General features: G+C 40.5%; 2 protein-coding genes across 4 annotated transcripts in view; one reads left to right on the forward strand and one right to left on the reverse strand.

Moving 5' to 3' along the window:
• lrfn1 (leucine rich repeat and fibronectin type III domain containing 1) overlaps positions 1 to 18,090 on the forward strand; it is a 94,656-nt gene extending 76,566 nt beyond the window's left edge. The window contains exons 4-6 of one of the 2 annotated variants that reach the window (XM_028419663.1): positions 12,745 to 12,806; positions 12,968 to 14,140; positions 16,614 to 18,090. In XM_028419663.1, the coding sequence (XP_028275464.1) occupies positions 12,984 to 14,140; positions 16,614 to 17,514 (2,058 nt within the window). In that variant the 5' untranslated portion in view covers positions 12,745 to 12,806; positions 12,968 to 12,983 and the 3' untranslated portion in view covers positions 17,515 to 18,090. Of the gene's footprint in view, positions 1 to 12,744; positions 14,141 to 16,613 lie in introns of both variants that reach the window. The other variant, XM_028419662.1, reaches the window with a different exon arrangement.
• Positions 18,091 to 22,450: 4,360 nt separating this feature from the next.
• Positions 22,451 to 25,114, reverse strand: nkapd1 (NKAP domain containing 1). 2 transcript variants are annotated; one of them, XM_028419718.1, is made up of 6 exons: positions 25,030 to 25,114; positions 24,696 to 24,772; positions 24,186 to 24,262; positions 23,964 to 24,104; positions 23,813 to 23,866; positions 22,451 to 23,330 (listed from the first exon to the last, which is right to left on the reverse strand). In XM_028419718.1, the coding sequence occupies exons 2-6, from the start codon at positions 24,762 to 24,764 to the stop codon at positions 22,901 to 22,903; spliced, it is 771 nt and encodes a 256-aa protein (XP_028275519.1). In that variant the 5' UTR covers positions 24,765 to 24,772; positions 25,030 to 25,114; the 3' UTR covers positions 22,451 to 22,900. The 2 variants fall into 2 exon arrangements, with proteins under 2 accessions (XP_028275519.1, XP_028275520.1); XM_028419719.1 differs by having other exon boundaries at positions 25,073 to 25,098.
• Between the last annotated feature and the right edge of the window lie 426 nt (positions 25,115 to 25,540).

Raw genomic sequence — 25,540 nt, forward strand, 5'->3', positions numbered from 1 at the left:
GAGCAATATTAAAGTACAATAATGTAACTGAGTAGGTTGCCCTGCTGTCCAAGATTATGGTCTGTGTGAGTCCATGTTGTAAATTATAGAAATGTACTGCTGGAGACCGTCTCAGCCACATTCACTGTTGCTGCTGTGGGCATTATAGCTAAAATGCTCTGTTTCATTCTTGGCCATTGGAATCTAGCAGCATATGAAAACTGTCAGTCACAATACAGGAAACAAATAAAATGTCATTCTGCAGCCTTTGTTATGCATTCCACTAATTAGCAAGTGATTTCCCTGTAATTCATTCAGATGAAAGATCACACACCAGGAGAAAACCCACGCAAACAGTGTACACAAGAGGGCTGCGGATCAAAACACAACACAAACACACATTCAGTCAGTTTCTGCTCCGGCCTCTCTGTTTCAGATCAGACATCAAACCTGCGATATGATCATGAAATCTTTGAGAATTCATTAAAATTCAAGGCAGCAGCTTCATTTACACCATTTTCAGCTCTAAACTTCTTTCTCTTTTTTATTTTTTTTTTGCACTAAAACTTAGTAGCAGCACCCATTTGGGAAAATGGCTTATTGAATTTGTAAAAACCTATTGTTGTAGGATGTAGAATTAAGTTCACATTGTCACCAATAAAAGGAAACATATTTTAAAAAAGGCACTTATTAGTGTTCAATCCAACTGATTGTTTACTGACGACCTCATTTTAAAGGCCTAATATGTTCCTAACTTCGTAGCTTTCGGACTGCAATTTGGTTCAACGGCTAATTTATCAAACTATACTAATTAACTAGACACAGAAAATAAAGAGTCATTTCTGATAATGCCACATCCATCAATTGGGTGGTGAACTAATTATTTATGGAAGAACCACAATCACAAAGAGCAGTAATGAACTTCATGTAGCTGGTTGCAAAGTCACTACATGTGCAGTTAACAATTATTATTATTTATAGGAGAGGATAAGTTAATTGAACCCATGGCGTTGCCTAAATGATATGGAAGATCAACTTTGAGGTTCAAAGGTCGGCCCAGTTTTAATCAGTTTTATTTCCTCTGGGAAGTTTGTGAGACATCAGCAGTTTTTCACAGCAGCTAATCTAATTTGTGACTTTCCATTACTGAGGCTGTCTCTTTTATGAGGATTCAACCACTTTGTGCACAGCTACGCCAAAAAAAAGTGATTAAATAAAATACTAATAATAATGTGACTGATAAGACAGAACTAAATGTATATTCCAGTCTGAAATGACAAGCCTGACAGGTTTGTGATTAGGGACCCACAAAGTGTAGCAGAAGCTTGTCTCCAGTCATTTTAAACATTTCATTCACATAATTACTAATTAAACTGATATGTCATGGATTAAATGCATTGACCTGATTTCCTCCCCAAATATTATAATTGGAGGCTGAAACATCAAATAAGGACCTTGTTTCGCTCCAAGACTTTTCAACATGAGCTGTGTTTAAATCAGAAAGGTTTAGACAGCCTTTTTAAACATGTTTGTTAAGACAGTGTAGAAGTAAATGATGGATTTGTATTTAATGTGAATACAAATGTGTTTAGGGCTATTTAGAAGTTATACAAGAAGATGGCCTGATGGCAGAGAGATTTCTATAAACATTGAACTCTAAGCACTAAGATTACTACTACTATTACTGATTAACCTAAAAATCACAAAACATTTGACGAACAGTGATCTCAAGGCTGGTCAATTGGTGATGTGGGACCCCATGGTGGGTTAAAGTGGTTCTCCATTTTAAGAATTGCATTTAAAGGTAGGGTAGGAGATTTCATTCTGATTCACGTTTTGTTGAATTAGTGTAACTTCTCTTTACAATCCGATAGCAACCAATTAGTTCGGCAGTTTCGCTTTAAAACGAAGAATATTAATCATCTGTGGAAGCTATAAAACACTAAAAACATCAGCCAATCCTCTGGGATGACCCTGCGCGGAATATTGGCTGGTTGTCACTCTATTCCTGCTCTGCGCGCACCAGAGAGGTATGTGCATGATGGCCTAAGTCACAGACCGCAGCTCGTCTTCAGGTAATGTGCGTCCATGTGATTGGAGGTGTGGCTTCGGGGTGAGCTCAGAGAGAAAGGGGTGTGTGTTTACTTTCAAAATCTGGCTGACTCTCACTGAGTTTTCAAAATCTCCCACCCTACCTTTAAGACATACAGTAAACTATACTATAGTATGCTCGTACTTCCTCTCTTTGTCTTTTGGTGGACTGTGGCGCTGCCAAAATGGCCGATGGTTGGTGCGTCCTGGAGCCTCCCACCGAGCCTTAAAACAGCAGAAACTTCATCCATAGTTTTTACCTTCAATGTTTTTACCTCTTCTCTATTCTGGAAACCCTAAACAAAACTTAAATCATGTAATACCACTGGTATAAATGCAACCAAATCCACTTGCAGCTAACTTCTAAAGTGTTTTGTACATGGTGACAGGTTGTGATGAAGTGCAGCAACTCCTTACTTTAATACAGTCTCTTGGTACAAAGCCAGGAGTAGATAAATCCACACTTTACGTGAATTTACAGCCCCTCCGTATGTATCGACTGTGAAAGGTGCTTTATTTGACACAGAAACAGGATTAGTGATGCCTTCAACGCACATTTGACAACAAAAAGTTCTGACTCTAAACCTGCTTTGCACAGGCACTTCTGTGAAGTGTGTCAGATGGGAAGCCGTGCAGTCCATTATTTGTGTGCTCATAGTGATTCACATGCAGTCATAGCTGCCTTGTTCTGTGTGTAACAAACACTCACAAACATTACAGCCTTGAGTGATTTTGGTACGCTGGTCCTCTATATCAATTAGAGATGTATCAGTTTTCCTTTATTGAATCCAGTTATTACCGTAGATTTATTCACATAGATCCTCTTGGTAATAAATCTCAATTGTTTGTGTTAATTAAATGATACCATAGTCAGAGAGGAGGAGGTGCACATTGAGTATTTAATTTGGATTTGACTTACAGAATGATGAATGGGGTCATTTACACCTTACTTCTCCTAGGGTGGTGTTGTGTAGAAAGTGATTTAGAGTAACACGACATTAAACTTTTCTTGAAACCATATTCTCTGTTTTACATGTTTTCCATTTTAATATCTGACACAAGAATGATTCAACAACATCAATGACTGTCTAGATGTTTTTTAGGGCTTGTTTGTTTCCTGGAGGATGACCTGCATTTAGCACCATCGGATATCCTCCACCTGTACTCAGATTGGACTAATTAACAGTTGAATGACAGGTAGAACGTGATTGTACCCTTTGCAGACAGAAGCACATAGGAAGCACATACTGTTACAGCTATGTTGAGCTGCAGCTATTCTTCATGGGGCTGTAGTTCTAGTGTTTGCCATCTTAGTTTAACATGTTAGCAGAATACAAATCAAAGTTTGACCTGAAGAAATTACAAAAGTTAATCCTGATGTTGATAATTATGAGTGTTTTTTGTGATCTGGATCTTGTGACTTGTCTGTAGATGCTCTGATTTGGTGCATGGCGACCTTCATTTAGACACATTGTCTCATAGTGTGTCAAAGAGATGTTATAATATTCAAGACACACAGATCCAAGTGTGTGTGTGTGTGTGTGTGTGCATGTGTTGTTGTCTTTGAAGAAAATCCAGGTCTTTGCCTTCTTTTCGTAGTTGATATGTCGTGTCCTTAACAGATGCTCATATGTTCCTATAATATTGAACAAGATGGACATTAATCCAGCTCCATTATATGAAATAGATTAAAGACAGATGTGTGCCTGGCCGACGTGCACCTGTGTATTTTAGTCGGGAAAGGTTTTAAGTTCAGCCAGTTGATACATTTTCTGTCTGCAGTATAAATCGGCTCTGTGCTAGAGTCTGCTGTGGCAGTGAAGCACATAACAGGCATACATAATACCTTGCAAGGGAACATACAGAGCAGGATCAATGCGGTATGGGAGCCTTGGGAGAAGGATTTGAAACCAAAAGTGGAATCCTTTGCATCACTGTAGCACAAAGTGGCACCATAAGGCACAGATTCAGAGGCTCTATTCAGGCTGTCTACACAGCACGAGAAGGGCACTGAGCTGCTATGCTAAGTAACAGGGAGACAAAAATAAACTAAGACAGAGAGTCAGTGGGTAAAATGATAACTGCAGAGGAAATACAAGTATGCATCAGTGAGGAAATAACACAACTGTCACCACAAGCAGAAAACGACATATGGAACAGTGATGATGCTGCTGTTGCATTTGTGCATCCCCAGTTTTCATCACTGACCCTTGTTGGATTTGAAAATAAATAAGCTAGAAATAGAATTGCCAATAGATGGATGTCATTCAGAATCACTGTCTGTCCTCTCATTGTTTGCTAGCAGCTCCTGCTTTTATCATGGCTGATTTGTCTGTGCTGTTTTTTGACAGTATGTTGCCTGTACTTCAGTAATCCCTTGAAGGTGTCAGCGAAACTCCTATATGGAGAAAATAGTAACTGCCAGGCTGTGTATTGTGGAGGTGGTTGTTGATGTCAGAACATGTTACCAAAAAATAACAACTAAAAGTCACAAAGGTGTGTCTTTATGTGTTTTTGTTTTTACAGTAGCGAGGTGTTTATGAAGGTTGTTTAAGCCATTTAGTGGTAGAAAAAAGATTTTACTGTAATGAAATTTTTTTTTTCAAATTTATACATGTACACTGTATCCATTTAAAGGTGGAGTAAGTACTTTTTAATCTGCTTTGGATGCCAGGTCAACAAAATGACAGGTTATTAGCATTCATACCTTCACTCTGCCTGCAGTGGGTCCCTCTGCTCACGGAGCAGCAAGAAAAAGGTGCTTTTATGTTGGGTTTCTTCTCCGGTTTGACAGGCCGTAGTCCTTCTTCTGTGTGTAGATATTTTAAAGCACCAGTTATCCTAAATAAGGTAATTTTCACATCATGGAAAATAGATCTACTGGTATTATTACACATAAAAGAGTTTGTCTTCATTGTGACTGCTGAAGTGTCCTCTTATCAAGTGTGAACTTCAAGAAGTGCCAGCTTTCTCTGAATGCGGAGCTCCGCAAAATCTATCTAGCAATTCTAAACTAGGCAAGTGGCCACTGTAAATCAGAGGGCAGTGCATTATCCTGTTTATTCTATTAATCATGACAGCTAGCAGATGGAATGCAGTCAGAGTTTTTTTCCCTCATTTGTGGAGGCAATTTGTCCACAAAGTGGATTGACTGGAACAACACCATATTTAATAATTCCATTATGCTTCATATGGTCCTTGTGATTAGTGAAACTATTTTTAGTGAAGAATCCGGTGGACGTATAATCAGCATTCTGAGCAGAAAGGTAGCATGTGGAAGGTGGACACAATCACTTCACATGCAAAAGCGCAGATATGTCAGTCATATAAATCAAGGTATTTCTTCCTTGATTATTCAAGTGGTCTGATATTTAGGAGCACTGCATAGTATGATTATGTGTAATGACAAACTGATGTAAAGAAATCCGCATAATTCAATTCAGTTTCATCCATTTCCAATTTAAATTTGATGATCAATCATTTGTGTCATTCGGCCAATATACAAAAAAGATGCATCTTTCTTAAACATGCTGATCATAAAAAACAATTCCAGGTGTCGGAAATGATAAGTCTGTACGTGCCTGGCGCCCACCGGTGGTTGCACGTCTCAATTCTTGGGATGAGACTCGTCACCAAGGTGACAGAAGATTGGATGTGATGGTGTCATGTCATACATGTGCCCCGTTACCTGTTTATTGTGAGCATGCCCTGGGATTTCATGGCTTTCCTTGTTTTGTGTGAGAGCAGATTACTATATTATTACAATTGAGATATAAAAGACACTTTGTAAAAAAATATGACAGCTTAGACAGATTAGGTCTAATTTTATGTCCTTCCCCTTTTTTATGAGTGAATTCATCATTGAGCAGGTCATGCACAAGGGCAGTCAAAAATAATGACCCAGGCCTCCATAATTAATAGAACCATTTTATTATTTAATTTATTTGAAAGCATATTTATTCACATTGCATTGCAATTTGTAACTGGAAAAGCAGCCACTGAGGGCTGATTATATCAGTGAGTGGAGGGGAGTTATTACAATTAAAAAGAACAGGCAGCAGGTAAAGGGTAACAATCAATCACCCAAGTGTTCAATGAGTAGGTGATGTGCATGACTATATTTGTTCAGCTCTAGTCTGATCCTAATGTTCTCTGCCTTGTTTAGGGAGCCTCTTACAATTAAAGTTTATGGAGCTGCAGTAGTTTGTGCTTCTCAGTGTTTCCTCATTGGAAGTTTCAAATGGGATGTAATTGAGAAGACCGTCTTTGCAAGCAGACATAATTATAATATGCAAATGCTCCTCCTGTTTGCAACAACAACCCACCCTGCCCCCCCACCCACACCCACCCCTCCAACCCCCTTGATGAGATGTGACCAGAAATCCCTGGGGCTGTGCAGACTTGGTTTAGGCGTCCACTGGTGGAGACAGAGCTGACACCAATGAACTCCAGCTGTCAATAATTATGCCTGCATTCTGACAAGAGTCACACAAGGGCAGCTTGCAGTTCACTGCCTGCACCGTCTAATTGGCATCTACGCTTTCCTGACAAAGTCATGTCCACGGAATGTCCTTACAATGCACTAGCTCCAGGCACGCCTGTTTTTTCTGTTTATATACAGTCTCTCTAATGTCACTTTTAAAATATGGTTCTGCTAACTAATACACTATAACTGTCAAACAGAGCTGCCACTCACAGTTCTTTACTCATTATTATTACAGTATAACAGAGTACTTTAAATGTAAAATACCAAAAAAATAACTAAATAACTAAATAAAAAAATCAATAACATTTTCTAACTGACAAAGTTTTGCACATGTGTGGTGTAACCCTCATCCCAGAATCAGGAGGAAGTTCTTCTTCTTCTTCTTTAGTCCCACTTAAGCCTAACCCAACTGCCAATGAAAATTAACACAAAAGTGAGATTAAAAACACAATCAATGGCCTCCTTCAGTGCATTCGCCCCCAGTCATGTCTTCTCCTGTTTGTTTTTAACATTTATACCTTGATACCGACAAACCCATGTATGCCAGTTTGTCATTTATTATTTATGTGTGAGGACATAAGGGCGGCACGGTGGTGCAGTGGTTTGCATTGTCGCTGTTCCATTCTGACTGGGGCCTTTCTGGGTGGAGTTTGCACGTTCTCCCTGTGCCTTCGTGGGTTTTCTCCGGGTACTTCAGCTTCCTCCCACATTCTACAGACGTGCTTGTTAGGTCAATTGGTCACTCTAAATTGCCCGTAGGTGTGAGTGTAAATGGTTGTTTGTCTGTATGTTGCCCTGTAATGGACTGACCTGTCCAGGGTGTACCACCTCTCACCCATAGATAGCTGGAATAGGCTCCAGCCCCCTGTGACCCTGCACTGCAGGGCAAAGCGGGTTAATGGATGATAGATGGATCTGAGGACAAAAAAATCTAATGTAAAATATTTGATGTGACCAATTTTACAAAATCCTCTTACTGTTTGATTGATTGATTTTTCTGTCAGTCACACAGTCTTGAATTGTTTAATGATGTAGTTAAAACTCATATACATTAGTATCACAGAAGACAATTATTAAAGGGAGAGCACTTGATCTGTGGATGTAATTTTGTGTGTTCTCCTCATGTGACAGCTCTGTGATTTATGGGAGGAATTGGTAAAGGCCTTACTCACTTCTGGTTATTTAATTATGAGAATATCCTGGAGACTTTCTGGACATCCTAATTAAAATTCCAACAGTAATATCTTGGACCTACACTGTGTGGGTGTAACTGAGCAGGGGGAAAAAAACAAACAGTTGTTCCTGTGGCTGTTTAAAGATTGACAGCAGAATTTATGGATTTCATGGCAAAGTTGCAAAGATGCCAAACAGTCCTTGCAGCTGCAAGTCTTGCTTAATGTGTAAATTGGGTGGTATGTGTTAAGAATGCTGCAGGAGGAAGGAGCTACAGTCACAAATAGGACAAGCTGCATCTTTCAGCTTTTACTTGTTTCCTACTGCAGTCTTTATGACACCCTCTGAGCTCTCATTTTATTCATTTAGAAAAAAAATACCTGCTCAGATTATTGTTAATGTGGACACACTGTACTAATCTGAACCAGAAAACCCTTTGGAAAATGGCACACACTGAATTAATTTTTTCTCCTTCTCTTATTTTTTGTGGGTTTTCTCTCTTGAGCCTTTTTGTTGTGAGGACATGCAACTGTGTGTTTTGCATGCATACACTGGTGTGTGGGTGTGTAACTCACGTGTACATGCCATGTGCAAAAATCATGCTTGAATGTCACCACGATAAGTGCTTTCTCTTAGGCATCATTACTGACTGTATATGTGTTTAGATCAACCTCACACAGGGTTTTTTTGTTTTTTTGTTAATGGATCCGGTTCAGCTGCTGTTGGGTTTTTAAAAATTATGTTGCATACACAGTGTGTTAAGATACTTTCATGTTTTGACGTGCTGCATAAGTAGCGGTTGAATGTAAGGTGACTGAAATGGCCGCTCCTGTGGCCACGTGAATAAGTGCATGTAAAAAATTTCTGGCTAGGATACCCGATGGTAACATGTCTTCAATGTTGTTAAGGACCAAACATCTAAACCTAACCCAGTTGTTTTGGTGCCTGAAGGAAAGAGATGATGAACAATCATCTGGAACTGTCAGTCTCCTTGATTTAAATTAAAGTTGCCATCCATCCCCCATGTTCAAAAGAAGATGTTTTCCATTTTTCAACTGATAGCAGCTATTTGGATGTTTGGCTCTGTTGTTAATTTGACATCCGACAAGTTGACATCTGAAATATTTCCACCTTGAATGCTGTGCATAGATCCAGATGCCAGGTTGAGCTGCTCAGTTGAGATGTTTATTATTTTCTTTCCAAAAGCTCAGATGGGCTTTTTGGTGTCCCAGTTTACCACAAATATGTATTTATTTTTCATTACTAACATTTCAAACAAACAAACAAAACATCTACTATAACCACTCATTTTAGTTCTGGATGCTCTGGTGCAATTACAGAGGCACAAGGATACAGCCCCTGTGTAGAGACATCTACAACAACCTTTATACAATATAGACAATTAATTTAAAGTGTGAATCAGCACCAAGGGGCAGAAACTCCCACACAATCAGTTAAAGGACATTTCCCAACAGTGCGCAGGTTATCCACCCTCAGACCCAAGAATCTATGGCTGTAGGAGAACATAAATAAACACTCATGAAGCAGCCACACCAACAGGAGGGCAGCAAACAGACCGCACCTACAGGTGATATTCAAATATTTATTACATTCAAATATGGGGGAAAAAATAGCATAACATGCTGTCTGTAAACCTCTGAAACACACAGATTTAATATTATAAGATGCAAACCATGCCTCTGTGAAGGAGGGATCCAGATGCTGGAATACCATCCCTGTGTTACTGTCGTCGCTGTTGGCAACACCAGAAGTTGCAGACGGGTACCTCCTGCATGAGCGCCACCTCCATGAACAAAGCAGCTTGTTATCTCACACACCCTCCAGCATTAAAAATGAAAGGCTTTTATACTATATATATATATATATATATATATATATATATATATATATGCTTGTTTTTCCTCCTACTCAAAAACACCTCTAATATAGATGATTCATCAGTCATTAGTGTCCACAGGCTTTCATGTTTACTGAATTTTCTTTACTAATTCTAGTGCGTATTTAGCTGTATTATAGTGGTAACATGAAATAAAAACAAAACACAGATTTGCCACAATATGATTTTAGGATTTATACAATGCTAAAAAACAGCTAAAAAGGAAGGATATGTATTATAGCTTACGTCTATATTGTGATTATGTCTGACTACTGGCCGCATTTCCATCCATATTTTTTATTTATTTTTGTGCAAATGTGAGATGTGGAGATTTATTTTCTCAGCTTCGTTCAGACATGTTCAGTCTCTCATGGCCAACAACAGATCAAAGTTTCAGTTTGATGGATTTTAGGATGCTGGCTGAATCCAAATTTAGAGAACTTTGAGTATAGTGTTGTTGAAAGGAGCAGAAACTCGAAGCTTGCATCGTAAACTACTGTGTGCAGTATTATGAGTCTGTGTTCAACGTGTCTAAGTATTCCATCTAAGTAATCCCTTGTGAAAGGTTGTGCTCTTGCATGACTGGACACAAAAACAAGCCTAAACTCCAGCTCACCCTGTTCTCTCACCCACTGCTACTTATTGATCTAATGGATGGCACCAATATTAAGCAATAAACCAAAGATAGATACCTGAGGCGGAGCTGCCCTTTTCTTTTCATTTGCCTGGCCATTCATGCATCTGTTTTTTTCACGTCCCCTCTCTTACCTTCTGAGCACCCATTAAGATTGAAGGCTTGCTTTTTGAGCAGCTCAACATCGTCTTAATGCAATTCAAAGGCCTACATTCTACATCAGCGTTGCCGTGGCAACAAAGTCCCCCTCCCTCCCTCCATCCCTCCCTGCCTGAGATGCTGAGAGATCAATAGAGTATCCTCAACGGTGTGGCAGGAAATGCTCTGGCACAGATGGTCCTCTGAGGAACCATGAGCTTTGTGGCCTAGTTAGCATGTGAATACTAACACAATCACGCAAGGTCACGATTCTATTGAAATTTAACAGGTGCAACTAGCACTCATAGAGGAATCTGTTCCTGCCGTAGCATACTGTATAGTTTTAGCTTTCCCGCTGAATTAAATGAGACAAGGCAGTCACACTCTGCTGCCAGCAGTGAGTTTCCACACACCTTCGTTAATGTGTTTTTTTGCATACGAAAATATTTTAACCTCAGTATAAGTGTGACTGATCACAGAAAATAACTCTGTGCATGCTACAGTTTGGTGGCTCTATTGTGGAATTGGAAGTTATAAGCCCGAAGAGTCAGAACAAGGAGGGCGAGGCGGAAGAAAAAAAACAAACCAAGGGCAGGTCTGGGTTTGTGTCTCTCTTAAATACTGTCTAATGGTCTGGTGAAGTGTTGCTATATAAAGTAGATACAACACAGTCAGTCTGTCCCACTAGTTGGTGCTGCTTGCTGTTCCTCCATCAAATAATGACATCATATGAACTCAGATTTTAATGAGTGCTCTGATTGGACAGCAGTATTTCATAGCTAACGAGGTGCCCTGTTGTCTGTCAGACAGTCAGCCAGCCAGCCAGCCAGCAGTGTGTGTGTATGTGTGTGTGCAAGAGAGCGAAAAAAGAAAAACGATTTTTATTGCTTGCTGGCAAATGCAGTGCAGGTTGATGTAAGATGACAGCAGAGCACTCACAATTTCATACTTCTGTCTCTATTTTGAACATAACAACTCTCATCAGATCAGGCTGGTTAAGTTTCAAGTGAAGAGAGTTTCTGTGCAAAGCATATGAATGAGGCAAAACTTGAGACGCATACTTTATTTTAATGAAATTTACCGTGTGGCATTTAAAATCTCACTTGAGGCACTTTTAAATCAAATTTAATTTGTGTGGCTATTGGTACTGTGCGCATTAGATGCTTTTGCTTCAGGCACAAAAGGGCACAAAATCAGTGGTGTTAGGGACGTCAGCAGCACCTCAACATGGTGGAACAGTAATAAAGGGTCTCCAAAATTAGTCACAACAAATTGGTGGAAAAACAGATATTTATTTGTGTTTAAAACCCTTGAGTGAATTAAAATGATTATGCAGGACATCACTCGTGATTGACGTGCCGGGTCTGGCAGGGAATGGAAGTGTCACCCTGTGGGGCCTGATGAAGTTGTGGGCTGTAGGAACTCTCATGTCTTCTTTCTAAGCCTAGAAGCGAATCATCAGTTGTCATCCTTTCACTTAATCAGCATTAACAGGCTCTCTCATCAACAGTAAAGCTTAAGGCATTAGAAGTCATGATGGATGCCAAATAGGGTAGAAACCACTGGCAATGTGGCATCAGCACATCACTGTTTGTGTTCCACTGGGGTCTCTTATAGTTATTACAGCCAAGGATCACTTTTTACTCCTGTCACCACAGGCGTGTTCTCTCACTGACTGAAATCAATACCTCTAAATGGGAATGAGAGAATCAGAACATCTTCAAAACCCTGAGAATTGCCCAATAAAATCTCCTTCAGGTGGAGAAAAAAACAAGCTGCTTTCCCACCTTTAGGGGTTTTTTTGCCTTGATTTACATGACAGGTTTCTGTCTTCATTTTCAGTGCATCTCTTCAGAAGAAAGTGTGTAAAGGTTATAAAAAATCCTTGAGCACTGTTGACAAGTGCCCTTTTATACCTTTAATTCTGCACCCTGATGTGGAATCCAGAGCGAGAAAAAAAAAAACATGCAGGCCCTCTTAGATGATGGAAATGTACATGTAGCGGTAATATAGGAAAGCTGCCCTGTGATCATTCAGATATGGTCCAGTGGTGATGCAGCCTGGTGGCACAAAAACATTCTGTTATTTCCATTAAAAGGCTACAGAGACATGGGCTTCTGACAGCATTGGCGCAGCCTTTCATCATCCCAGGTGCCATTATTTCAGAAAAGCTCCATTTCATTTTGTGATTGATACCTTGCTGGCAGTCTCAGTGGTCTTGGTCAGACTCTGGATTTTTGCAGCAGGCTCTCATAAAGGCTATGATGCTATTTATTAATTCAGAGATCTCTATTTTTTGACTCAGCATCTATCCTGTTTTTCCCCTTTTTTCTGTCTCTCACACAGGAACTGGAAACTGATCAACAATGGACCGGCTGGTTATGTGCGTGTTGCTGTGCGCAGCTCTGGTGAGGGGATACAGCTGCCCCGGCCGCTGCATCTGCCAGCACCTTTCCCCTACTCTGACTCTGCTCTGTGCTAAGACTGGCTTGTTATTCGTGCCCCCCACTATTGACCGCAAGACTGTCGAATTGCGGCTCACTGACAACTTTATCACTATCATCCGCAGGAAAGACTTTTATAACATGACTAGTTTGGTCCACCTCACTTTGTCCCGCAACACCATCAGCCAGATCACCCCCCATGCCTTTCTTGGCCTGCGGTCCCTGCGGGCGCTCCACATGGATGGAAACCGCCTCAGCGTTATAAAGAGCGACCACTTCAAAGGCCTCATCAACCTTAGGCACCTCATCCTCGGAAACAATCAGATCCACCAGGTGGCTCCCAACTCCTTTGACGAATTTGTTTCCACAATAGAGGACTTGGATCTTTCCAACAACAACCTGCGCAGCCTTCCCTGGGAAGCTATAGCCAGAATGACTAACATCAACACACTTACACTGGACCACAACCTGATCGACCACATTGGAGCGGGGACTTTCACACTGCTTACTAAGCTCGTCCGCCTGGATATGACCTCCAACAGGCTACAGAAACTCCCACCAGACAGCCTGTTCCAGCATGCTCAGGTCCTGTCTGATGCCAAGGGCTCCAGCTCATCCACACTGGCCGTGAGTTTTGGGGGAAACCCTCTGCACTGTAACTGTGAGCTGCTGTGGCTGCGCAGGCTGACAAGAGAGGATGATCTGGAGACCTGTGCCTCGCCAGAGCATCTCATGGATAAATACTTTTGGTCTATCCAAGAGGAGGAGTTTATCTGTGAGCCTCCACTGATCACCAAACACCTTTCTACTAAGCCCTATGTGATGGAAGGGCAAGGTGTGACACTTAAATGCAAAGCTATGGGTGATCCAGACCCAGATATTCACTGGCGGTCCCCAGATGGCAAGCTGGTGCATAATAATTCCCGCACCATCCTGTATGATAATGGCACCCTTGATATTCTCATCACTACTCTGAAGGACAGTGGGGCATTTAATTGTGTGGCATCCAATGCCGCAGGCATTGCCACAGCTGCTGTTGAGATCAACATAATCCCCCTACCCTTGTTTGTTAACAACACAGGCCACATGCGTGAGGACCCTGGCCTCTCAGACATCACCACCTCCTCCAAATCTGGCAATGACACCAAGGGCTACGACAAACAGGACAGGAGGGTGATGGTCACTGAACTGACCTCCTCCTCTGCTGTGATCCGCTGGCCGTCTGAGCGCCACATTCCCGGCATCAGGATGTACCAGATTCAGTACAACAGCACTGCAGATGACACTTTGGTGTACAGGTAAGCCGTGGTAAAGGTGGGATGATGGTGGGAGGAAAAAGGGGGGCGTACAGTAGGGACGTGGGGAAAGGTGAGACATCTGGAGTTACCATCTGCTGAATGACACAACGGCGCAGTATGGCAGATTGAAAGATCCCAAAGTTTCAAAATGATTAAGTATGTCCGAAAATAAGCACAACTCCTACAGGGTAATAAACTGAGGAGTCATTTTCCTGTGATTTAAAACATATTAAAATGCAGACTAATGTGCATGCTTTAGATATTTACATGTACACTTCAGTAATTATTTCCCCCCTCAGAGTAAAATGTTCCAAGCAGCTAAATAGAGATCATGAGTCCAGCACCCTAAATGTTCTTTTCACCATCATTACAACATATTACAACAACAACAATAACATGAGGGCAAACAGTTTCCCTGCATGTAACTGTGGGTATCATTAGCAAGTGTCTGCATTAATTGGCTGGAACACAGAGTGGGATTAGATGTGGTTGTCTAATCATAGACTAGAGAAGGATTCAGATCATTTACACCACACTATAAAAACATGCCTTTATCAGTGAAAGTCAGTGGGGTTGACCTACCAAAAAAAACTGAAACAAAAGTGGTCAGGAGAGGATTAGTGAGGCTGTGTTCTATAAATTTGTATTCATTCAGGACTTTTATTTTATTTTAAGGGGGTGGAAGCAAAAAAAGGTTGGTTTAACATTTGATAACTCACAGCTGGTAGAGTAAAAACTACAAATTTAAAGAATAAATATTAAGAATTAACATGTTAGACCTAAAGTATCAGTGTTTTTTCTCAAAATAAACCTTTTATAGATGCCCTAACATGGGACCTGAATTTTCATGTTGATGTATAAAGAAGAACACAATTAAAATAATTAGGTAACATTTTATTAATCAGAGTGAGTAATGTGTTTATTTGGATAATTGTGAATAAAAGTGGCCGTCACACAACGGTACAGGTACAGATAAAAAGGATCAACCCTAATATTTCTTTGAGCTTTTGTTTCCAGCATCTTCGGGTTAAAGTGTGAACCAGTTCTGCAGTTCTCTCTTTGTTGTGTTACAGCTAATCCTCTTAAATGGCAGCAGAAAATGCAGTTTTTCATTTAGCTCTGTTTTTTATTAAAACGTGAAATGGGGTGGAAAAAAATAGAGATGGCAAAAAAGTTGCACAGAGCGGTAATGCAAGCTTAAAAGGTTGTAGTTCTCTCAGGTTGTTTAAAGATCAGTGGTTTGTTTGTTTGTTAGCATCGCCTGCTTAGCTACATGAGAATGCTAATAGGTTAATTAGCAGTAGTAGTAGGAGTAGCTTGCTTGCTAATAGGTTAATGCTTATCTAAACAGATCACCTTCATGTTAACAAGTAAGCAGATTATGAAGCTAACTATTGTGTTAACAATGCTAACAGGGTGTCAGCTAAGTTGGTGGCTTGCTAGAGAGCGGCTGCTTTTAATTTTCAGGTTGAATAATGCAGACTAAAAAATGATTGTTTACACAGTAATCTGTCTACATTTGTAGACCGTACTAAATATTTACATCTTTTTTTGTGTTACTCCCCAACATTGAAAACAATCACAATAAAGGTAAGATGTTTGTAGCCACTCTAATGTACAATAAAATGGAATCAAAATGAAAATATAGTTCTCAGGCTCTGCAAATGTGGATAAAAAACACCATTTGCAGAGCCTGTGAAAATATGACAACAAGTCTCATATGTTTATTATGCAATATGTGACGCAAATGAACTGAATCTATTAGACCGAAATGTATTTCAGGATTGATGTATTCATGGAGCATGTTAATAATAGTGGTTGACTTTCCTTCTTTTTTTAAGGTTTTATCACGTAATGAGTAACTCTCCTGTATAATTTTCTCATCCCGTTCCAGCGTGGAGCTGAGTGTTGTTTTGTCTTTAGGTGGTACATTATTACCTACAAATGATAACCATCAAAGTCTGCCTTTAGGGAAAAGGAACACGCTTCTAATTATATTAACGCCAGTATTGACCTGAAGACAATGCCTTTCTCCTTCGTATTTAGAGCCGTGTAATTCGGGGGTGCCGACAAACTGTGACCTTAGGTGTTCGCACATCAAAACTGTCTTCACATCATGCGTCACTCGTCCTGCAGCCTGCAGCTGTTGTGGCATATTCTCGAGACAGTGAGCCTCTTCTGCCTTGTTTATCATCTTTGCTGTGATTTTATACACAAACCCGATAGAGCAAGCTGTTTCATTATATAACACATTCTCTGATAAGCCAGCTTTAAAGCACTGTGGTTGTTTTTAAAGGCTCTTTCCAGAATGAGTGATATTAAACGCTACAGCGTCGATGGCCCTGATGCTTCTTTGTTATTTGGACCTGACTCCTTTGTGTGATTTAATAAACCTTATGTAAATGAGGAAATGTGGGCGTTGTAATCATCATGATTAATCTGTACAACGCTCCTGTGCTTCTTCTCTCTGCAGAATGATCCCACCTACCAACAAGAACTTCCTGATCAATGATCTGGCTGCGGGACGGGAGTACGACCTTTGTGTGCTGGCGGTTTATGACGACGGCATCACATCGTTAACAGCGTCACGCGTGGTCGGTTGCGTGCAGTTCCACACGGCCAGTGAGGTCAGCCAGTGCCGCTTCATGCACAGCCAGTTCCTGGGAGGCACTATGATCATCATTATCGGTGGTATAATTGTTGCTTCAGTACTAGTCTTCATCATCATTCTGATGATCCGCTACAAGGCCTACAGCAGCCCAGAGGACAGCAAGACCAAGGTCAGCTCCAGTATGCACTCACAGACCAACGGTAGCCAACAGCGGCTGCAGCGTTCTGCCTCCAAGCAGCCTTCAGACGAGGGTCAGCATGAAGCACAAGCACCCAAAGAGTGCATGGCGCTGGTGCTGAGGGTTGACAGCGACAAGAAGGAGAATCCATCAGCGACCACCGACATCTTGGAGGTGGAGCTGCCCCCTCTGAGCGCAGACAAGATGAAGAGAAGAACCAGCTTGGACGCACAGCGCTCCGGCCCACCATCTGAGGACACGCAGACAGACAGTAGCCTGACGGGCTCCACCATGTCCCTGTGTCTCATAGGCCCAAACGCCGGCACCAATGAGGCTCCCAGGCTGAAGGACAAGAAAAACACCCTGGCCAACATGGGGTTACTGCCTAATGAGCTGGCACGAACTAGGCACAGGTTCTCTTTTGATGGTGGAGACTACTCCATATTTCAGAGTCATAGTTACCCACGCAGAGCGAGGACAAGGTGGCACAAATCCACCAACCAGCTCAACGTGGAGTCATCGCCGCTCGCCAACAGGAGAGTTACATTCAGCAGCACTGAGTGGATGCTTGAGAGCACAGTTTGAGGAAAGAACCGTGTAGCCAAAAAAAAAAAAACAAATCAAGCGCGCACAGACATATACATGTACAAACACCGACATGTCTACATGCCATATTTCAAATGAGAAACACAAGCACATTTACTTACTCATGCAAACTTTCTGTGAGTTGCTGGAGAAGAACACAATCGCCCTTCATCCTGCCTCCCCATCATACTCCCAGAGAGGGTTGTTGGCCATGTCCTTTCTTTATGCAGCGGTGCCTTATTCTAAAAAAAAAAAAAATGTACGAATGGAGGATGCTGCTCACTGTAGTCATAAACCTTCCTCTCTCTCATAGCCTCCTGTCCTGATCATGGGAAGCGTTGGATTTTAGATTTTCTTTATTATTTTTCTGTGACATGCCAAGGGAGGGGGGGTGCAGCGTTTGGATGTGACTGTTTAATTGTTTAAAAAAGAAAAAGAAAAAAAAACTTCCTCATACATGTAAAGTGAACAGCCAGGTATCCTGTTATGTCAATCATGTTTTTGGGTTCTTTCAAAAAGTAAAAAAAAAACAAAAAAACTTTTGCACAGAAGACACGAGATACAAGGACAAGTATCACCACCAGTCTATACAATAATAATAATTAAAGAAAAAGAATTTTACAAATGCCGATTTCTAATGTTAGCGTAAGAGAGGTGGAGGAGGAGGAGGAGGAGGATGGACCTGGAGACCTGCCATGGATTCCTCTTTGACGGTTGGACTGTATGATGTTAAATAGGTATTGTTCCAGATGTGACTGTATATTAATCGGTACTGTATCTGGCTGGTCTAGATAAAATACAACGAACAAAAAAAGACATATATAAGTATATTAAAAACATTGGTGTATGTGTACTAACTATGTAAGTAAGTAAGTCATATGTCACATGACTTTTTACAAAGCATTTGGGTGTTGGCTGCAAGTTTTTACATTAAAAACCTGTGTCATCACACCTCTTCCTATTTAGTATGTCGAAGTTTGGACCATTTATCCCCTCACGAAGGGTATTAAAATTTTTTTTGTGTGGGTTAACTGTATCTGTGGCGTCTTTCTTCTGATGCTGCCTGTGAATCTGCAGGAGGGAGGCACACATGAATCCAGATGATAAATATTTGATTCCTAAGTTCTATTTATAAGGCTTCTGCGAAAGCTCCACCGCAGAGCGGAGCCGGGTGTTTGCCGATGAGGGACATGTCAACTGGACGTGATGCTGAATTTCAAATGCTGCCAGTTTTGTGATTGTCATGGGTGCAGGATCTGATGCTTACCACAAGGGGGGGACAAAGCTCTGTAAGGTGCCTAATTAATTGCAGACTGCAGTGAGGGCGCATTAACAGTTATTAGCTGACAGCCAGCGTAGAATGCTGCACGTAAAGTTTTTTGTTTTTAAAGCTCTAATTTGACATGTTGAAAGGGGGTCGCATTATACATACTTCTGTTGAGTATTTAAAACCATTGCAGTGTGCAAACACCTGATGGATAGCGTGGTTGCCATAGCAGCAACTAGAGCACCAGTAGAGCATCTGAAGCATCCATACTAGGTCTGTAAACATATAATTAACAAGTATTTAGTTTTGATTTATATCCAGTGATGATGATAGAATAACCTTCACTCAGGCATGTGGTCATTCAGCTGCATGTCAGAGCCTCCATCAGCCCGTTGTCTTGGAGAAGCCATGTAATGTGGTGGTCCAATTGGAAAATACTAAATGTGGAGGTATAATTGTTGTCTATTTAAAGTGATTTACGTGTCACGTGGTGGGCGTGGTTTTATGGAATGCAAAGAGACTGCTGCTGGTGGACTACCTGGAAATGAGCAGATCTCTCAGTTGCTGCTATGTGATGATGACAATGCTGTTGCTCTGGACTACTTTCTAAAGGTCTGAGACCCCAGCAGATTATACAAAGAATGGATCTGTAATGATCTTAGGTTTACTGAAATTGACCCCTTTCAGGCCACAAACTTATCAATCAGACCACACAGCATGTTGTAAATCATTGAAGACTGCTTACATACTGGAACTAAAGGGTTAAATCGAGGAGGTAAAATAAAGTGTTAACAGAAAAAGCCATGACAGCTAGAAAAGATAAGATCGGGTGGATGAGGGATATTTGTTTCCTGCTACAGAGAACAGCTTCTCCCTCTGATTACAGCTCCTCAGCACAGGCTGAGATGAAACTGAGCTGAGAGGACAGCAGAGAGATAAAACATGGAGCAGAAAGATAAGTCACACTGGAGGTTTTCAATCCTCTCGAGACTCCTATTTGCATCTTCTGTAACGGAGAGGATCCAGTCTTAGAAGAACGAGGTCATCCCTTCATCTTTCAGCCAAAATGTTCACTTTTTACCCAGCCTTAAATTCTCTGTTTCCAGTTAGTGGAACAATTTAAGGGTGTAAGTGCTCAGCTGTCAGGTTGCACAAATCCCAGCCCGTCTCCTCATTAACTACTGATGCTTAACGGCCTGGAAGCCTCTCTGTCTGTAACCGTTATTCAACACAGAATCTCCTCCTATAGGTAGAATCAAGGCTGAGACGTCGTCCTGTCCTCAGAAGCAACCCAGACAAACTAGTGAGCGAGGGGGTGGAGGGGGTCGGGGTGGTGGTGAGTGAAGAGTGTCTCATCAGCAGTTCTGAAAGAAGTGTCTTGAATTGTTACAGGTGAAGATTGCATTATGTGTTCAATGCATACTGATGTGTTTGAGAAGTCCAATCCATCTCACATTAAAATCCTATCTATGCCAACTGTGCTGCCTGTATGACCACGCCTCTCAACGACTACTTCAGCTCAGTGATTGGTTAATCCTGCCATGAGTTAAAAAAAAAAACCTTCTAAATGAAGAATGTATGTAGATTAAAAAGCCTCACAGCTCTTAGATAAGCATCTTTATCTGCATCTTTTCCTCAAATTTAATCTGTCTTTCCTCTGGATGTGTAATTAAAACATAATTAAAAACATAATTATTCCTAATAGTATAAGTATATATTTATATACTATTAGGAATCATTATGATTTAATTAGTTTGATTTTTATCCAGCCTTGCTTCTGTGTTTTTGTGAGCCAGTGCTTTGAGTAACATGATAATGAGACAATGACAATGCTGATGTTTCAGGGTAATGTTTACCTTTGCTACTGTGGATGGTTTGACCTTATTCTGTGTGAATTCTGAGAACATTTTCAGAATCAAAATCATATGAAAATAATCCTAATTTCATAAATGTTCAGGTGAGTAAATCTTTGACTACCCTCCAACAGTTGAGGAATGGGTGTAACTTTATTAACACCATCTCATATTAAATTGAACATCATTGGTATTATTTACTAATGATAAACATATTCAGGGCATCATGGGAACATCTGAGGTATTAATAATAATAATAATAAATAATTCATATTTGTGCCAAGCCATTCTAATTTCCCTATCCCTATGGGGATTATTTAAAGTAAATCTTAATCTTAATTAATCTTAATTTCCATTACATTGTAGTAAAAAATAAAAGTTGATAGGTGCAGCTGAGAAACAGTCAGCTTGGGATTCTGCCCTTTTGCCAGAATCCTTGTTAACCACAGCATCGTGCTCTAAACACCTCCGTCAGCACTGATTTGACTTGCCGAATTTCATTAGCTTTTTTCTATTTCCAAGATTCAGGCGGTGGCAGCCAAGCTGAACGTAGCTCACTCTCTGCTGCTTAGAGAAAACACTTAGCCTATTGACACAGACTTAGTGAAGTGCTCCAGGCTTTTCCAGTACACACACTTTCAAAGTGGTTTACCAACACTTCCTCTGGCATCAGATGAACTAAAAATACCCAGATGGCACAGGCTTACTACAGGTTTGCACGAAGGGATGGTGTTGATATGGTTACAATAGTAGCACTGCGTAAAAAATATTTAGAATTTTCACAACCTTTTACCAGATATTTAACTCAGGCATCCACCCAAACTACAACATTACATAAACAATAAAACCTCACTGGGTACTGGGTCATCTGCTGCTCCTCTAGCTACAGACTAGAATAGTATAGCAGCAAGAGTGCTTCCACAAATCACTAAATGTATTCACTTTGATCATGAGTAGCAGCTTATTATAGTCTATCTTCTGCATCAGAAAGCTGTTCAGCATGGAACAGGACTGCGTTCAGCTCTTTGATCCATGGTGGCCTGTTGAGGGAAGCTGGCCCGTTTCTTTCCTGACAAACAGCTTGACAACTTAAAAGAAAACATGCCCTCCACTCCATTATCTAAAGTATTAAGAGTAGGAATTAAATGTAATTATGCATTCTATATTTACACTGCGATCTTACTACATTGGAGATAGTGTATAGTGTCTAAATAGGTCAGAGGAAGATGTTGGTTTTAGTACACAGTGTATGTAGGAATTAAATCTAAATGAAATATGAAAAGGATCAAGATTCTGCCCACAAAAAGGCCACAAAACCAGTTTTGTTTGTCTCAATATCGTCTGATCTTTGCTCATATATCTTTGAAATGAACAAACATACATTATTTAAAAGGGTTAACTAATTTCTAGTAACAGGTGAGCAGTGTAGATTCAGCAGATGAGGCTCAAACAGGAGTCAACAGGACATTTTCTGGGGACTGCGCTGCTCGGTGGATAAACACACATTTGTGCTGTTCAAATATTTATAACAGCAACACAGTGTGTATGTGGGATTGATTCAAAATAAACAGTGCCAATGTGAACACATGAAGGGAGATGTCACTCTGTGACTCACTGATGTATCTTTTAATAGTTTCACTGACAGAGAAGGTCTGTGCTATTAGAAAATAATACTAAGGTAGTGTGGGAGGACGGGTACTGTTTTCTCAAAACTCATCTTTAAAAAGGAAAAAACTACAGCAGCCTTTCATAATATTAATAATCACCAAACTTATTTTATGGTATATTGTATTCCACCATCATAAATATCAAAATATATATTTAAAAAACAGTTTATTTTCCACTCTGACAATGTGTTGTATAACATATTAAAATTTCGACAATAAGACTGGTGAGAAACACTATGTCTTTTTTTTTTTTTTTTTTTTAAACAGAGGTCATTTCAGGTCCATGTGAGGTGAAAGTCAATGATCAATTTCAGCATTCCTGATGAGACAGGCTGTGGATTTACACCCTCCATCTTTCTTCTAGCTGCCTACTGACTGTGGTGCCTTTACAGTGAGCTTCAAGCCATTGCAGAGGAGATGTTGCTACACCGAACACCCACGGAGAACACAGACAGCACAGGTCTGTTGATGTTGTACACAGTACAATAGAGAACAGCCCTGCAGTGAAAAGCCCTCTGTGCAGTTAAGGCCAACAAAGGAATCTGCAGTAGTTTTCCTGGTCATTACCTGAGCTGTGTGTATGTTCACATCTGTGCATCTCAGTCGGCAGAACTATCGTCTGAGCTCTCCTCACATGCTGCTTTCCAGTTTTTTCTTCTCTTCTTTTTCGAGTCGGGCCCTGAGTCCGAGTCTTTATGGGAGTCCTGCTTTCGCTTTTTGTGTGTCCGTCTCTCATTACTGTCCCCCGAGCTGCTGTCCTCATCTCTCCCTCTGGTTTTCGCACTTTTCTTGTTTTTGTGTCGACTTTTAGTGCTTTTTCTCCTCTGCTTGTCGCTGCTGTCATCACTGCTGCTGTCACTGCTTGAGCACACCACTCTCTTGTGCTTTCCCTCATCACTTTTCTTCTTCTTTTTCTTCTTCTTCTTTCGAGAGGATTTCTTGGATCGTTTCGATAAGCATGCTTCTGTGTCAGATTTGGATTTTTTCATCTTGTGGCGCCCAGTCTTCTTCATTGTGTTCGTTTTTTCCCTACAGATAAACAAAGAACAGGAGAAATAAAGGTGAAAAACAGCACTGCTGTGATGCCGTAGAGGAGCAGTCCATCAATTTTACACATAAAAATCAGTCTAGTGAAAATCAGTTGCCTCTTCTGGGGTTCTGGAGGAGCTCTCTGTAAAATCTGAAATGATGCTGAGGTTTATATCATCATTGATATGACTTGAAAGTGATCAAGTGATCAAGGTTTGTTTGTTGTTTGAGGATTAAAATACTGTGTATTCACAATATAACTCCTTAGGGTTTAATTACAGTAAACAACTCTTGGCATCAAAGTTAGTTGTCTTTGTGCCAGGTTGGATATTGATGAAACTGGAAACAAAAAAGTTTCAGAGTTGGTGGTTGAGTGGAAACATTTACTACATATACAAATAATAACACAGTGCCTTTAAATTCTCACTCATATGTGTCACTCATCTTAGCTATCTGGTGATGTGCTGTGTATTTCTGCTTACCCTTCACTTTCAAACTCCTCTGGGTAAAGCTCCTTAAAGCCACTATGTCCCCATCTGTGATGTAAATGCATGAGAAAACATGTATATGACTGCAAGGGTATAGAAGCAAATAAATAAACAAAAAGTGACAATACTTTGTCATGTGCTGTACCTGTCAGGATCTTTGGCCTCAAAGTCATACAGTTTGCGAGTCCAGTACCGAGCCTCTCTGTCGTCGTGTTCTGACACTTGATCTCTGCTACGACTCCAGTCTCTAGGCGAATTTGACACTCTGTTGCAGTGCATCCGCCCTCTGAAATACAGCCATTATGAATAAAATCAGCTCAAAGAGAGCTTTGTTATAAAGTGGTTTAAATTCATCCACTGCTCCCACCTCACAAACTCTGAGTCTGACTGAGATGTTTGGATCTCCAGGTCTCGCAATTTCCACATCTCTATCTCTTCCTGGATCTGCAATGGGGTCAGTAATTATATGTGAAAGACAGCTCAGTTATGTGTTAATGCATGTGGTATGATATTTACAGAGTTTATATGGATCCTTTTAGTTTAGTTTATATTATTAGTTTAGTTTAAACTGACAATAAAGATGTGAACATGCATCAACAGCAACATCAGTAAAACACCGGATAAGTGTTTTATTTGTTTTACGTATGTCCCTCTCAGAACTGCTGCTGCAGCACTGACCAGGCTTTATTTTTGTCTCGTTAGTTTAGTTATAAGGTACATAAAGTTCAATACATCTACACTCTTCACATTGGGGTAGATAATAAATCACCATAGAAAATAATGTAAATAAGTAGGAATGAGGTTTAGCTTTCTGTTCCAAACACACTGGCTGAGTAAGTTTGCCACTTCCTCACACAAACACATAAATCAAACGCACCTTGTTGTGGACATTTGTGTGGCGGATTACATTCCTCAGCAATGTCTTTCCTAGCGGCTGCTTTGCCATGATGACAGCTGTAAAGAGAAACATGGAGGACATGGACAAACCCGATCTATCGTCAATAAGAGCTTATTGCGACGAGTGGAGTATCTTGCACAGTAAAGCAAAAAGCTGTAAACGTTAGTGTTAGCCTAGCTAACTAGCTAACAATGCTGGATATTCTGAAACAAAATTCATTTTAGGAACAAGATATCGACCCAACCTGTCCTAGGTACGGCTATCGACACTACTACATGCTCATGATCACTTCGTAAAAGTGTACAAACTCTACCTTTCTAAAACGAGTAGCATTCAACAAATAAAAAGCGGCTCACAGCTGCTCCTATCATTACTTCCGCTTTGCCGGTAAACGTAATGTCGTCACACCGCCTGTTACTGTACGTTGGAAATGCTGAATCCTGATTGGTCAAACGGTCCGCCAGTTATTGACGTACAAGCAGTCATGAAATGGCTATTCAGAGTATAGTTTTTGTCAAAATTGTCAACAGTTGTGCATTTTAAAGTAATAAAAAACACTAAACACTAATAGCCATGCTGTGGAACAACCTTTGAAATGTACAGCTGATTAGCAAACATTTATATTATAACACAGATTACACAGTTTACTGCAAGCTAGTGCTAGTGCTGGTGGTTTTGCTGAGGCGCATGACTTTCACAACATTTCACAACAAGCACATAAACTCAACAAAAACAAACAAACAATTCTTTATAGACCAACAAGAAAAACAAAAGAAGACACAACAAAGCAGACCGGGTTGTTTTGCCATCTTCTAGACGTGTGA

This window comes from Parambassis ranga, chromosome 13 (genome assembly GCF_900634625.1).
Source record: "Parambassis ranga chromosome 13, fParRan2.1, whole genome shotgun sequence".
Classification (NCBI taxonomy): domain Eukaryota; kingdom Metazoa; phylum Chordata; class Actinopteri; family Ambassidae; genus Parambassis; species Parambassis ranga.